Genomic DNA, 14,344 nt, shown 5'->3' on the forward strand with positions numbered 1-14,344 from the left:
GATTAGCGAGCTTTCACACTACACCACCGAATATAAGTTTGGGCACTCTTCCTTGCGACCGCTAAGGGTACTCCCATTGGCTTCTCAAACTTCAAATACAATGTAAAGGTAGATGCAGTGGAGATCAGATTCTCTTTTAACTAACTGAATATCTGCTAGGGTGCTCTCGACAGTGGTATCGAGCGAGCAAGAGTGGAACCCGTGCAGAGGTATATACTCAGGTTGCAAATTGACGTGAACTCTGTCTTATTTCGGGGGCCCGAAGGCCAAACTATATACTACGTAGGAAGTGACTGTACGCGTAGGCAGAAGCACTAATTAGAGACAGCAGTAGGCACGGTAGGCACGGTAGGCCACCGTACCCCAACCCCTCTCTGTAGAAGTTGTAACTGGCTAGGCATGTAGGCAGCTACTATGCCAGCAACTCCAAGTTATATCAGTGTACCCAAACTTACTGTATACGCACAATAGATTTCCTGCTGGATATTCTACTGCGATGCCCACTTGAGATAGCTACTTCGCAGCCCTTCATTCTTCTCGGACGTCAGTTTCTCAGCATTAATCACATGATCAGAACTTCGAGGTACCTACCTACCTAACCAATCTAGTCATATCAGCCACAGGCACGTGCCCCAACTGCCACACCCCAATCCGACGACTTCAAACAGTTCAACCAGCATCGTCCCCGCTACCCCCTCTGCATCCAGTGCAGCCACCAACTCGCCTATACAGTGCACCCCTGATCCACGTCAGAGACTTCAGGCGGATTTCCCAGCTACACCCACACGCCCCCTATTCTAAACCACATATCCGATTGCTGAGAACCTTGGAAGACTTCATCAGACCTCAAGGCCAATGCTTGAAAAAAAAGCAGCCATAAGTATCCTAGCAGACATGAGTATCCTAGCATTGAACAAAAGGACCCGAGGGCAATAGAATCCCAGCCAGCCCTAATAATGTAGGGAAATGATCCCAAATCAAGAACCAGCACCCCGCCCCGATCCCCTCAGCCACTAATCCGACCTCAATCCGTGGACCCAACAGCCAGGTCCGCCACAACGCCCGGCTTCCAAACCTTCCGCCGGGCACCCATGCCGCCCTCTCCGTGCGGCGGATTCGCTTATGTCCGGGGAGCTTCCATGCATGAGCGTCTCGTACGACACAAATCACCGCGGCTTTATGCGTTCATGCCCGCTAATCTGATACCGAGGGTGAGTGTCAGCCCTGCGCATATGATTACCTCCCGAATAGTCTCAAGGGGGGACGTGAGATCCTAGTTGGTAGATGTCGACGTGTCCGATGTTCGAGCTTTTACAGTCGTTGCTCGAGCTTCAACGGTCTTTGCACCAGCCTTTACGGTCCCCGCTCGAGCTCCCGCGCCCCCTTTCCCAGCGTTCCGGTGGAGTCCCGAATCATGGCCCGATGTGCTAAATTGCATTCCTACTACTGTACGTATTCGCCATATACCAAACGTGCGGCGGCGAGCAGAAAATGACCACGCAATGAACGATTTCAAGGTTCATCCCCTTGTACAGGTCTAGTAGCCGGCGATCGCCACCGCGTCCGGTTTCGTTGCATGAATGAATCTCTCAAAAGCAGAGAGCGCGAAATCTGGAGCTCTGACAGACCTGATACGTATTCCTCCTATCCACGTACGGCCTTCCGGCCCGTATAGCAGTCCCAACACGCTCGCCCAGCGGGTCGGTAATGCAGGGCATTAAGTGGACCTCGTCATCGGTTATGCCGGGGTCGGACTGTGAAGCCGGAGATCGTATGACGGATATTGACTGCAATGCTAAAAATGCATCCCGAATACGACGCACTGAACGCACTTCCTACTTTCGCTAGTCGTGCGGAACTTGGATTTCCAAATCAAAGCCTGTGTTTCTCAAGCCGTAATTAGAGTACGAGATAGCAGCTACCGAGCTATGGGAAAGAGGAGAGAAGCGAGGACAGCAAGAAAGAATGTTGATCATAAAGCATATTCTATTCCAGCCCGACCGTGCGCGTGGCATCAGCGGATGGCTGCCCGGGCCCCATGTCTTAAGATGGATGGGCGAGTAGAGTAAAGATAGTCATCGGCCTATCGTACAAGCATCCCCATAGCACATTTCCCAAGATCGGAACTGTTAGATCATCAAAACGATGGAACACCCGGAGCACCACAAGCGACAGCAGTACCACTTCAAACTCAGTCCACCAAACCAAATACACGGTTCCTCGATAGAAACGGTGTAGTCTTTTAAGGAGAGAATACGAAAAATAGTAGAGAAGGAAAATACAACGGAAGGAAATATAGATAAAAAGTGGGCTGCCATCAAAATAAGAAAGAGTAATGTGTAGAGTCAAGGGGTATAGCCCAGCAAACACAAATGCACCACCGGTCTTAGTCTTTCTCAACCAAGCCCGAAATCTTGTGAAGCAAAAAAAAGGGGGGGATAAAGGAGTCTATTCCCTCATGCTGATGTCTTCGCCCCTAGGTTCCCGATCCTCCGTCAAGAGTGCTGCGATCGGGACGTTGTTTCCCCCGGAGCTGCTTGACCCCCATGTCGAGGCACGAGACAGGCGGCCCTGGATAGGCGTTTGCACGGGCATGGGCAGGACGAACGGCATGCGATCAGGAGCGGAGACGGCGCTGATATTTTGGAATGGGGAGAAGGTCTTGCAGGGGTCGGTGGCGGACGCGGATGCCGAAGGGTAGGCGAAGGGAGAAGGCTTCAACATGGGATGAGCCACTATGCTGCCATCTGGAGAGGCGTCTGGGGTGGGTGGGCGAGCGATGTTCGTGCCTGTGCGCCAAATTTCTTCGAGTTGGGCAGGAGAAACATCAGCACCGTAGTCGGCAGCGACAGTGGCCCAAAACTGAGCACGGCGGCCTTCATAGATAGCGCGGAGGCGTTCGGTGTCGATGACCTTGTGGTGGTGGATGTCGGCAGTGTTTATTCGAAGAGCGTTGTGGGGTTCAGGGGAGTGGCGGGGTGTCAAGGGACGGGGCTTAGGGAGGAGAATCTTGTGTTGGTTGCGATTGGGCGAGGTATGGAGAGGAGTCGCACGGACTTGAGGGCTATTGCTGGCGTAGTTGACGGGAGAAGTATGACGAGATGACTCCATATAGTCGTCGCGGTCGTTAGGCATGGAGTGCTGAAGGTGGGGGGATTGACCAGCGGAGTGAGAAGAGGCCGTGGAAGAGACAGAGGCGGTCCGTTTCCGGCGATGGCTTCCGTGAGAGAGCTGGTGGTAGTGGAGGCGACAGGCCAGTTCGGTTTTCTTGAGATGAGCAGCGATGTGCTTGTAGGGCATCTTCTGCATGCGAGTCTGGAGGAGATAGTTTTCCTTGGTGCTGTCAGCAATGCTCCTAGGTCAAACTGAAGGCAAAACTCACTTCTTCCTCAGACCAGGACCTGTTGCCGCCAGTGGAGGACATCTTGCGTGCCCGGAGGCCGGACGAGTGGGGGTCCACTTCGCTTAGAGGAGAGAGCACCTGAGAAGAGTGGTGATGAAGCATGTTGCTTAGTTCGTTGTTGTGTTGTAGAGATTGTGTGTTGAGGTCTGATATTCAAGTCGTGAGGAGTCGTGCCTGACGTTATTGCAAAGTTCGGTATATGTGAAAGAATGGATTAAGCGTGCGGTAGACACAAGAGTCGTATTGCTCAGCAATGTCGATTAAAGGAATGTAAGGCAGCCCAACCAGTGGGAAGTGAAAGAAAGTATTACAAGGCTGCTAAGAGAAAAAAAGACTGAAGCGGAGAGCACAATAGCGGATGAGGCGTCAACAATCGGGGCCTTGGGACGGTGGATATATAGTTAGCACCCTTCGAGCGGCAGGCGGTCTACGCGGCGAGAGCATGGTGATTGGAGTGGCAGGAGGGCTTGTTGACAGCGTTTTCAAACCCCCTCCTGCAGGCTAAGTTTTGATCGTCGCCATGGTGGAGGAGCGGCGACTTGGGCCATCTGTTTTGGAAACCCGCGATGCGAGACGCGCCATGCCGCATCGGGCGGGAGCAGCGGCTTGGCGGAGAGGCGGGCACGGGATCTGGGACAGATCAGAGGCGCGAGTGCATGAAAGTGCGCCCCGCAGCAGTCTTGCTAGAAACGGGTTTCAAAACTCGCAACGAAGGGGGGAAATTCACGGCCTGTGATTGCTGGAGCAGCGGCGGGCGTGTATCAGGCGGCGATAGCAGAAACAAGGCTTCGGAGCGGTCGACAGCGGGCGCTAACAGTAGGCTCTGGCTCTGCGCGAAGAGTGGCCAGTACACGGATAGAGTTATCGAGGGCCTTATTTTGCCGCTGGGGTTGTGGGTTAGTTGGAGCTTGTTGTCAGTAAGTGCTTGTGTGGGAGGCTTGTTGTTGATATTTCGAGGCTTGTATTAGCAGGGAATACCTGAGAGCTGGTACGCAAAGAGACAGCACTCAGCAGCCTCGTCTGCCCACAGCTGGTGGTACTCTGCGGCGCCTCTTGTCTGATGGCGGCGAGGTGTCGTCGTCGAGGAGCACTTGGTCGAGGCCTCGAAACCTTGGGCACCAGCTGGAACCGCTGTCAGAGGCGCGAACTGCAAACATGGCTCGGAACAGCGCCGTCCCGGGCTTTGCAGGCTCGTTGGAGGCGGTCGGCGATGTTCTAACACGATGGGGAAGTTGAAATCCGGCTCAAACACTGAGGCTGACGCTCTGGCACGCCTCATGTGTCAAGCCTAGCGCTTGGACGGTAGAGGCTAGGCTTGGCGGCGGGAAACACCACCACCACCGTACAACTGCACGCCTGCCGCACACTGCGAGATCAGAGAACTGATATGCACGTCGGCCGCTGTGCATGCATTTGTATGTACACTGTTGGTGGATATGGACCTCGGACTCGGCCGTCGCAGTGATTTGAGGGAGCTCTCCGCGCCGTCTGCAACACTCACTGCTTCTGGGCGCGACGACCGCTGGCTGGGGTACGCTAGCGCCACCGCGGAGAAAAGAGCAATGATAATACTGCCAGCTCCTGCGCTGATTCGCCTAGCCGCTGCATTTTCGCGAGCTGGACGGGTGGGAGAGGTCGCGGCGTAGTGCATGGTATTTGAGAAGCACGAGCACGACCTGGTACGACTCCAACGACGCGGGCAGGCGGGGTACCTCTGCTCACAGCGTCCATATCGATACTCTCGTTCGTCCGATGGCCATGACGAGTCTGCACAGCTGCAGCACTTGCAGCCTGACGATATCTGTCTGCAGCGGCACCGCTCCGTGGCCAGCCAACACTTCGCCGCGATGCACGCAAAGCTGACTGCGACGCCGCACCGCGCTGCTCAAGAGTCTGGAGTGGCCGGCCAGCGCGTCTGCTTCTGCCCTGCTGCATCACTTGCATGAACAATGCGGTCCGCGTGACGACGACGTCCACTCCCGCACCAGGGCTCCACCCGCTTTCATCTGCACCCGCCTACCCCGCTTTCTCCCTCGCTGTACGGATACTTCGCCTACTGCGGGTTCTGGATAGGGCATGAAGTAGCTGTACGCCCTCAAGAGCCCGCCTCGCACCCTCCACACAGCACTAGCCGGCTGCGAGTCCGCGGCCCCAATGAACCCCAGAGGCCCCCGCTGTCCTCTTCCGCACGCGCTCTACTATTCGTTCGCCTGCCTGCGAACCTAGCTCTCTTGTATCCATGTACTGGATCAGCGCCTGCACCCGACTGATGATCTGCCTGCTTGAATATCATCATGATCTACTGCCACCACAATACAGGCAGCTTGTCACTCTGACTGCTTGTGATCCCGTTTGACCTCTTCCCAAGGTCGCAGATGCCCTCGACGTGACAAGTGAAAGCCCACCTACCTCCGCACGCCGCCTGCCGCATAAAAGACGGCTGATCCGTCATGTCGTGAGTCCCCTCGACCTCACTTGCTGGATGCCCCAACCCGTTTGAACCACTCTCTGCCCCTCCTACCTCGTGAGTGCTGACGTGGTACTCTCCGTTTCACAGGTCGTCGCCCGCCGCGAAGCGCAACCTGAAACCCTCGCCCATCGCTCCCACGACTCAGTACATCTCGACCGACTCCTCTAACGCGCTGCCCGCCGCCAATCCAAGCGTCTCGGCTTTCGGCCCTCCGCTTACGCCCGGGAACTCCAGAAAGCGCAAGTCCTCCATGGGCTCTGACTTCGAGGCTAAGCCCATAGCGCCGTCCACGGCCGCGGCGTCAAGCGGGTATGGCCTTGCCACCGCGCCCGTCGCAGATCTCGATCCGCCACCGCAGCAGCCCGTCGTGAAGAAGGGTCGGACAAACACGCCGTGGACGGCAAAAGAGGAGCAGACGTTGAAGCAGATGAGAGATGCGGGAAACACCTGGAGCGACATTGCAAAGGTAGACAAACATACTCGAGAGACGGACGCACCGCATATTTGCATCGGGAGAGACGTTGGAGACTGGGGTGGCTGACTCGTGTGTGGGTGCCTTAGACATTTCCGCACCGAACAGAGGGCAGTGTGAAGAAGCACTGGTACAAGGTACGGGCAAACTTGAAGATTGATGGCACTTGTAGAACTGCGATGCTGACGACGCCGGCTCCAGGACATGCACTATGCCGAGTTCGGAGAAGACGAGGTGGGTCCCTCCTTCAGCTGAGGCAATTAGCAGTGGCTCGTTGACCAGATATATAGAGTGCAGCTCTGCTGGCGGCGATCAAGGAGTACGACGCCAACAAGTGGAAAGTCATCGGTACTAAAGTAGGAAAGCCCGCTAAAGTAGGCCGAGCTCGTCCCTCTGCGTTTGGAAGTCGACGACAGCCAACTGATGGGTGGACAGGCGTGCGAGTCGTATGCAAAAGAGCATTTTGGTGGGAAGCTGTGAGGTTCAAGAGCACAGCCTGCGTGTTTCCGGATTAGCGTCTTGCTTATGATACCAGCTCTCCTTGGTTGTAATGGAGCATTGCATGCAGCATCCGCAGATCGCAGGACCTGTCGGCAGCCGTCTGTTGCTTGGGATTGTTTGGATACGGTTCTCTCTTGGCGGAGGAGTCGTCGAAGCATATGTGCATTTCCGGTTGGTCTTCGGTCTGGTGCTTCGGCTGCGTCCCTCGTGTAATCTGCTGGGTCTGGTCCTTCCTTTGAGTCTTTCCGTGGTTCTGGGTCATCAGGTCGAGGAAAATTCCTGCTGGAGAATATCCGCTTGCTTAGTATAGGAAACCGACTGCCGGGGAGTCCGCTCCTTGATGCACTTGGACGGCCCTCCGCGCGCTGGGGCGGGCAGCGGGAGCCATTGGTCAGGTTAATCAGTCTTTTGTTTCGAATTTGGTCATTCGCTGTCCACCGCTGTTAGAGGGAACAAATGCCTCCCATCGCCAGGATTCGTCGATCGGAGGTCAGTGGCACCATGTAGCTTGCCTCAGCGTATTACCGTACGCCGCTACTCCACTGCCAACTGGCTGGCCATCTGCTGGTTCCATTCCGCCCGCCGAATCTTGGTTAGTGATGGTGCAACGGCACGGGAGGGGGCAGTCCATTCGGCTATGCTACCGAGCCGATGTGGTGGAGGTGTGGAGAAGTCGCCGTTGCGCGACGGGAGTCGGGACGCTGACGAGATGGCAATGAGATTGAGTGATGGTGCGAGGCAGGCAGCGGCCGCTCGCTTGATGCATGCTCCTGAGCCCTGGCGCCGGGACGAAACACCACGCCTACGAGATACGAGGCCGTGTCGAAACAGGCGTAGGGCCCAATAAGCGAAACGTGCAGAGCATAGGGGAGGTGGCAGGTCGACAGGGAGTTATCTAACCCGCAGGACTGCTACCGGGCGATATCCAGGCCATTGAAGTCTGTTGCATCAGCCTAAATAGTTAAAGCAAACATGGCGACGACTAGACGCCGCGACGTCGTCAACACAATGCGAGCCACTCGAGTAGCACAGCTAGAGCCGTGATATGGCATCACGAATGTGTAGGGAGGGCCCCCCCGGGACAGCTACACCGGGATACCCTCCAAGGAGCCCTTTAGAGCATGTCTGTGAGGCCTACTGTGTAAGGAGCACCAGGGAACACCCAGGAAGCCCCGATCACGTGCGACGGCTTCGCGCTGAGGCTGGGGGTGGAGAGTGGTGAACTTGAAGGCTGATGCGCTGCGGAGGGCGGACAGCCTGCGACGCTCGCCTCGTCGCCCATCGCACTGGGAGGCAGCGTCGCCCGGCGAGTTGAGAGCAGTATGCCGAAAGATCAGGCGGACCGAGTCTCTCGTTGTGGTGAAGTGATGCCGCTGAGAAATGCATCACTGTCAGGAGTCGTGGCGCACCCTTTTGCCAAGCCTTCCCATCCCGCGCTTCCTCGCCGCCCGGCAGTTCGATCCTAACCTCATGCCTCAACGCGCCCCATTGATCACCACTATCACTGCAACACCACAACACCAAAATACATCCAATAGGTCCCAAAATTCGCCGCTGTGCAGTCGCCACTGCAGACTGCCCGCGTTTGTTTGTGCGTCATTCCGGCCGGCCCCCTGGCCGACGGAAGTCTCCAGCTGTGGCTCGGGCGATCCTCGCACCGTTGCCGGCATAGCGAAGTGCATATAGACATGGGCCTCGAATATACCAACTGAAACCGCATATGCGGCAGCCGAGCACCTGAAGCCACCGCTAGAGGGCATAATGTGTATGCGTCAGAGGTGTTGCGTGCCTGGCTAAGTGCTCTCCTTTCATCCTCCCCGTCAGCCCCTATGCCTCATGTGCCCCCGCCGCCCTGTGCTGGCGCTGAAGCCGCGGTAAGTACCTCCCCCGTCAGCTCCCAGCAACGGCGTCGGCCAGCATGCCGTTCTGTTGGCCTTCTGTGTTTGGCTGTCTCGGCGGCGCGTTGGCTTCTGCTGCGAACTGCTCATCTCCCTGCCGATATTGATTCTATGCGCATCCTGGTGTGGCGATGGCTGCCGGGATCGGCCATGGCGCTCTCCAACGGCGCTGGAGATCTTCGAGCGGCGTTCTAGAAATAGGGCTGGCCTGGCTGACGCCGCCGCGGAGGGCCTGCAACGGCCGCAGAGCCGGCCATGGGCCTCCTGGCTCCTCTATGTGTGCTGGCAGACGTGCGGGCGGAGCCTCTGTGGGCTCGAGCAGTGTTCGGGCGAGTGCTCAATTGGAACCAGCTCAACCTATTCAGTACAGCCCTCAATTTGAGTCGTCAGCCACTCAAAACACGACGTCGGGCGCATTGTAACGGGCAAATGACTGCGACTACTGTCCAGATCTAGTGCTGGGTTGGCCCCCCAGTAGTTGATCACTGCATTATGCTTGACGTAGAATCCGTCCTGGGCTTGCCCTACTCAGCCAGCTCCCTACCCTTCAGGAACAAAGGCCGTCTCGTGGATGTACCCATTGCCTCTCGTGCTTGGACGACCGTGTCCGTGTGGCAATTGCACAGGACCGACGCTTTTGATGTCCATGAGCGCGCCCCGAAAGTCAATGCCTCTCCTGCCTTGCGCGACTCTGGTTATAATGCACTGCGCGCCCGACTCGCCCTCGAGAAAGGTTTTGTTGCTTCGCGCCTATATTTGGCATCCTAACGCTTAACACAACGATAGCACACACGCTGGATGGCGCGTCGCCCCAGGCTACTGCTGCTGCAACATTCGTCAATATAGCAAAACACGAACATTCCCAAGCACGTGCGATACGCCGCTGCCGGCCCTCGCTACCGCGTCTCAAACCACATCCTCTTCTGGCTCGGGTCTCACTGCGGCGGCCTGCCAGAGCAAGCTAGCTCTGGTAGTCTCCATGCATATTCGCAACGCTGGCGGGCTCATATCGAGGCTTCTCCCTCGATTACGTGCAAGAACACCCGGGAGAAGACCAAATTCCATCCTCAAACGTCGACAGTCAACATGTCCTCCAGTATGGCCTGGGCCCCCAGAACCCCTTCCTGCAGCCACAGCAACAGCATCAAACACTCCAGCACCATGGCGGACACCATCACCTCGTTCAGGTCACAAGTATCGAGACCCACCCCAGTTTACATCAATCGCACCTCTTGCGCCATCAGCCGATGCAGCAGTCATCGCCAACCTCTCCCTACGGATCCCAACATCCCCATCTCGACTACGGCCAGGCGCAAACCCGCAAGCGCTCCCGCCCGCACGAGGACCTCCAGCTGGATCTGCAAGGTCTCCAAGAAATTTCCGGAGACGTCCAGCAGGGCTCCAGCGACGTCCAGGTCGAATTAACCCCCAGTGGCCACCACGCGCAGCCTCAGAGCCTTTCTCTTCACTACCAACCGCAACCGACCGGTTCGCTCTCTCTGCCGCGCGAACATCATCATCACCTACCCAACACCGGCCGGCCCAACAAGATGCCCCGCTATGGCGAACCGGCTTCCTCTCCCTCGCACCACCATGGCCCGCCCAGCGTGGTCGGGCAAGAGGGGATGCCAGCACCGGCGCCGCGCCCGCGAGGTCCCAAATTGAAGTTCACGCCCGAGGACGACGCGCTGCTCGTCGATCTCAAGGAGAAGAAGAACCTCACCTGGAAGCAAATAGCCGATTTCTTCCCTGGGCGCAGTTCCGGAACGCTGCAAGTTCGATACTGTACGAAGCTGAAGGCGAAGACGACCGTGTGGACCGATGAAATGGTGAGTGCCGCAGTGAAGAGGCCCGGACGTCGTTGGGATCCGCGACGGCTGGAGTTTGAGACCTCAAGCGAACGCCGCCCTGCCTACCCTTATATCTTGGTGACGGACTGGGCTAACCCCATCTGGTGATAGGTCCAGAAGCTGCGCACCGCCATGCAGGAGTACGAGAACGACCGGTGGCGCATCATCTCGTCCAAGGTGGGCAGCGGATTCTCGGCGGCGGCGTGCAAAGACAAGTCCATGGAGTTAGACGCCGAGGCCGAGGAGGCAGAAGGGGAGGGGGACGAAGGCCCCTACACGCAGTCGCAGATGGCTGGCAGTTCGAGCGACCCGGCTGCACCTTTCCAATGACTATCTGACCAATTCGAGGACCTGCATACATAGTAATCTATGGGTCGCGGCGGTTGTTTACGGGGGCTTCTTAGTATTGCGGAGGAGTAGGAAGCGTGGTGTGCTGGTCATACTGCCTAATTCGTGGAATATTCGACATCTACCGGAGCCACATTTAATCAACATTATTCGCCATTTACGAATGCCTACGAATAACCTGGCTGGGGTGTGGGGGGTGTTTAGGGGGGTTTGGGAGGGTTAGCATTTGCAGGTCTGGGGGCAATGGGGCAATTGGGAAAGCTAAAGGTGGTAGGGGTTATTATCATTTTTTAATTCTCGACACTCCTTCAGTCACCGCGACCATTTTGGGATCATTTCTCCTACGGCATCGAAACGGGGTCACAGCAGGCGTACATCCACCCTTACCTTTCGAGGACTGGGAACCGGGGAAAGATGGAACAGCATAGCGGAATGGCGTTTAAGAGTTGCAGACAAGACTTCCTTTCACACCCTACACATACAATTCATCTATGACGACGTCAACTTCAGGTTAGGGGCCCGGAAAGGCCAAGTTAGAACGGCTGGAGTAGCAGCGATACAGGGCTTTCGGTCTTGGGGTAATGGGCTTCTGAACACAGATTGCCTGTGGGAAATTCTGGACTGGAGAACCTGGGAGCCAGGAAAGCTGGGCCTGGGGAGGGTTAAGGAATGGGAGCATCGGGACGGCTATTGGGCTGGAAAGATACCCTGAGAGATGGACTGAGATCTGATTCTCCAAGACTGATGCCTTTTCTACATCTTTCTCAACCACTTGAGACAGCAAGTGAAGCCGTCTATCTAGGTGGAGCTTCCAGAAGGAAAGCTGAAGCCGAACTACCTTGAGTCTTCTTGCGCCGCTTTTTTTCAGTCCTGTCCTTTCATTTGGTTATTGTATCACATTCTTTAAATCATTTTCCTATCTACGGTATTGCTTCTCCTCTTCGCCATTTTGTATAGATTGTATGCTTTTAATATGTGGACGGAAGGCCCTATGATACAAAAATTGGTTGCTTTACAATAGTACTCGTATCGCATTGTCTGATATTGCGAAATCGCGCTCAATGCCATCCATGCGTCACACACGAGCTTGCACTTCTGCATTGACGAGCATGTGTTTCGTCTGATAGAAGCAGTTGCGGGTCGCAAGTCATCCCAGCTGTTTCTGAAACTGCTCCTCCGTCCAGTCTCACATCTTGTGTCGTGGAGATCTATCCTAGCCGAAGTTTGCCCCGGTCCCAGCCACCTAGATATCACGCAACTTGCGCGCTCTTCTCCCGTTGTACTATGAGGCGCAATGCAACATGTAGCGCACATACATTTGATCGACTGCGGGACTATGAGATATCAGAGCACTTCCGGTGACGTAGCGAGCGCTGCTGCACGACGTGGGCGGTGTGAGGTTTGAATGTTGTGGTTATAGTCGAGGTGTTATGCCGAAATCGGAACAAACGTAGCTGGGGGAGTAAGTAAATGAAGGCGCGTTGCTATCGTGACTTTAAGTTATACAAGAGGGTCACGCTAACTTCTGGTATCTTAGATTGCGATGATATCAAGAGCGATGTCGTGGAAAATGCTCCAACTTTCAGTCAGGCAACTACAAGCATGTATCACGATTGGAGCCTCTCAAGCCTTACCATTTGCCTAAACCAGATAGCACTACGAGTACTACCGATGAAAAAACCACGAAGTTGATTATGCCTCATTGATCGTAACCTGCGACAAGGAGACCCCGGGATGTCACTCACGATTTCGAATCATGACTCCTTCCCGAGACCACGGTATACCTGAGAAACAAAATGCCATGGTTACCGACGGTCACGGGCATCCCGCAAACCCCTCTTGCTCTTACTGGCTTTGAGGACGCAGGTGCAGCGGCGAAGTCTCGGAAGCCCTCCAGAGAGACGCCACCATAGACCCTCCACATCCTCCGGACGATTAGACAAACCAGGCAGTGGCAAACCCTTTCTTTCTACGCGACGTCAAAACAGCGCCCCCGGGCACACTCATGTCACACATCCTCTGCAAATCCCACTCAACGCCAACAAAAGGCAAGCCACTTATGAGCCGCAGGATGACTCACTCGCCACTCCAACACAGTACGATTCTGCGAAAAGAGCCACATGGCGGGCTGCGCGGCTTCGAGATCTCTAAAATGAGCTAGCTACACGCGAGGGGCCAGACCCGTTGAGCGGCAAGACGCAGAGACCGGGAAACGAAACACGGGAGGGAAGGGGATGCGTGGAAGTGCGATGTAAGCGCGAGGGGTGGCAGACCATGGCGCCTGCATTGTGCGGGCATTAATGGTCATGTTATCACGGCATATGGCTATGGGGGCGGTGTTATAGCCTATATGTGAGCGGTGCGCTGGCGCTTATTGGGCGGGGGTGGGATGATGGGATGGCGGGATGAATAGGGGTAATAAGGCAGATGGCATGGCGTAAGGCGGACGAAGGGAGTGATTGGGTGGATTGGCGCGTGTTGGCGGAGGTGAGTCGAGTTTTGCGAAGTGTCGAAGGTAGGCTAGGAGGTGGTAAGAGGGTAGATTTGTTTACCCAAGATGAGACCGTGGGTCGGGACTAGTGTTTGAGCTGATATACTGTAAGTTTTGAGGGTACTGAAAGGACGGTCGGATGGATTCGGTCCCAATGTTAGTTTCTGGACGCCAGTGTCAGAAGTGGTCCAGCTGCTGGGTCCGCGGGAAGCCAGAAGGTATCCTGATTCCCCTGCATCAACCTTTACATGGTGGCTAGCATGGCGGAATCCCATTGGACCACCCCAAGCAGTGATAGAAGAATATGCACAGACTGGCAAGGCACTGTATGCACTGTTGTTGATTTCCGGTGTCGCTGACCGCTGGCGAAGCGGTCACTGCGCCCTACTGCTTTCTTCATACCCGAGTGAACTCTCCTCAGAAGCCTACCAGATCTTTTATGCCTTTGAGCCAAGTCATCGACCCATATGCAGTCGTTGTTCTCTATCCTCGTCATTGCTGCTGCGTTATTTTGGTCAACGACATCCTTTAGGCACCTCCAAGAGCCGGTTACCGTAGCTTGAAGCTTAGAGAACCGGCATTTCACTATGGAAATAAGTTACATGCTGTGCATTTAGACCTTCAAAGACAATAGGAAGTGGGCTCTCCTGCAACATAAGCACTGTAGCAATCACTGACGCAAAGGGCGATATAGGCACCCTTCACCTAGGACCACTTTCCCCTTCGGCATTCGGAGCACACACACCCTCCATACTCTAGCAAAATCTCGTCGGCACTCTCTCTTACCACTGCTTGGGGTGCGCCTATGGGCTTTCAAAACTCCAAACACGATGTCAACGATGTCGCAGCGGAGATTGGGCAGACTTTTGACTAGCCGGCTACGTGCTAGCAGAGCTACTCCTCACGGTGGT

The 14,344-nt window shown here is 55.6% G+C and overlaps 3 protein-coding genes across 3 annotated transcripts; 2 read left to right on the top strand and 1 right to left on the bottom strand.

Annotated features, from left to right (window-relative positions):
* Positions 1-1,968: 1,968 nt before the first annotated feature.
* On the bottom strand, positions 1,969-3,571 carry BDZ99DRAFT_432763 (uncharacterized protein). The gene is made up of 2 exons (XM_033717356.1): positions 3,383-3,571; positions 1,969-3,333 (listed from the first exon to the last, which is right to left on the bottom strand). The coding sequence occupies exons 1-2, from the start codon at positions 3,503-3,505 to the stop codon at positions 2,449-2,451; spliced, it is 1,008 nt and encodes a 335-aa protein (XP_033582884.1). The 5' UTR covers positions 3,506-3,571; the 3' UTR covers positions 1,969-2,448.
* A 2,029-nt stretch (positions 3,572-5,600) lies between these two features.
* BDZ99DRAFT_125688 (uncharacterized protein) lies at positions 5,601-6,847 on the top strand. Its single transcript, XM_033712564.1, has 6 exons — positions 5,601-5,858; positions 5,961-6,339; positions 6,435-6,482; positions 6,547-6,579; positions 6,636-6,719; positions 6,781-6,847. Exons 1-6 carry the CDS (start codon positions 5,854-5,856, stop codon positions 6,823-6,825), a joined length of 594 nt encoding a protein of 197 aa, XP_033582885.1. The 5' UTR covers positions 5,601-5,853; the 3' UTR covers positions 6,826-6,847.
* A 3,144-nt stretch (positions 6,848-9,991) lies between these two features.
* Positions 9,992-11,104, top strand: BDZ99DRAFT_505555 (uncharacterized protein; the record flags this gene model as incomplete). Its single annotated transcript, XM_033724120.1, has 2 exons — positions 9,992-10,573; positions 10,706-11,104. The coding sequence occupies 2 exons, from the start codon at positions 9,992-9,994 to the stop codon at positions 10,922-10,924; spliced, it is 801 nt and encodes a 266-aa protein (XP_033582886.1). The 3' UTR covers positions 10,925-11,104.
* Positions 11,105-14,344: the final 3,240 nt, after the last annotated feature.

This window comes from Mytilinidion resinicola, assembly GCF_010093595.1.
Source record: "Mytilinidion resinicola strain CBS 304.34 unplaced genomic scaffold BDZ99scaffold_2, whole genome shotgun sequence".
Taxonomy (NCBI): domain Eukaryota; kingdom Fungi; phylum Ascomycota; class Dothideomycetes; order Mytilinidiales; family Mytilinidiaceae; genus Mytilinidion; species Mytilinidion resinicola.

Coding starts and splice junctions, on each gene's coding strand:
- BDZ99DRAFT_432763 (XM_033717356.1), bottom strand. CDS start 3,505: ATGCTTCATCACCACTCTTCTCAGGTGCTCTCTCCTCTAAGCGAAGTG. Junction 3,334..3,382: donor GGTCCTGGTCTGAGGAAGAA/GTGAGTTTTGCC, acceptor GACAGCACCAAG/GAAAACTATCTCCTCCAGAC.
- BDZ99DRAFT_125688 (XM_033712564.1), top strand. Junction 6,340..6,434: donor CCTGGAGCGACATTGCAAAG/GTAGACAAACAT, acceptor TGGGTGCCTTAG/ACATTTCCGCACCGAACAGA. Junction 6,720..6,780: donor AAGTAGGAAAGCCCGCTAAA/GTAGGCCGAGCT, acceptor ATGGGTGGACAG/GCGTGCGAGTCGTATGCAAA.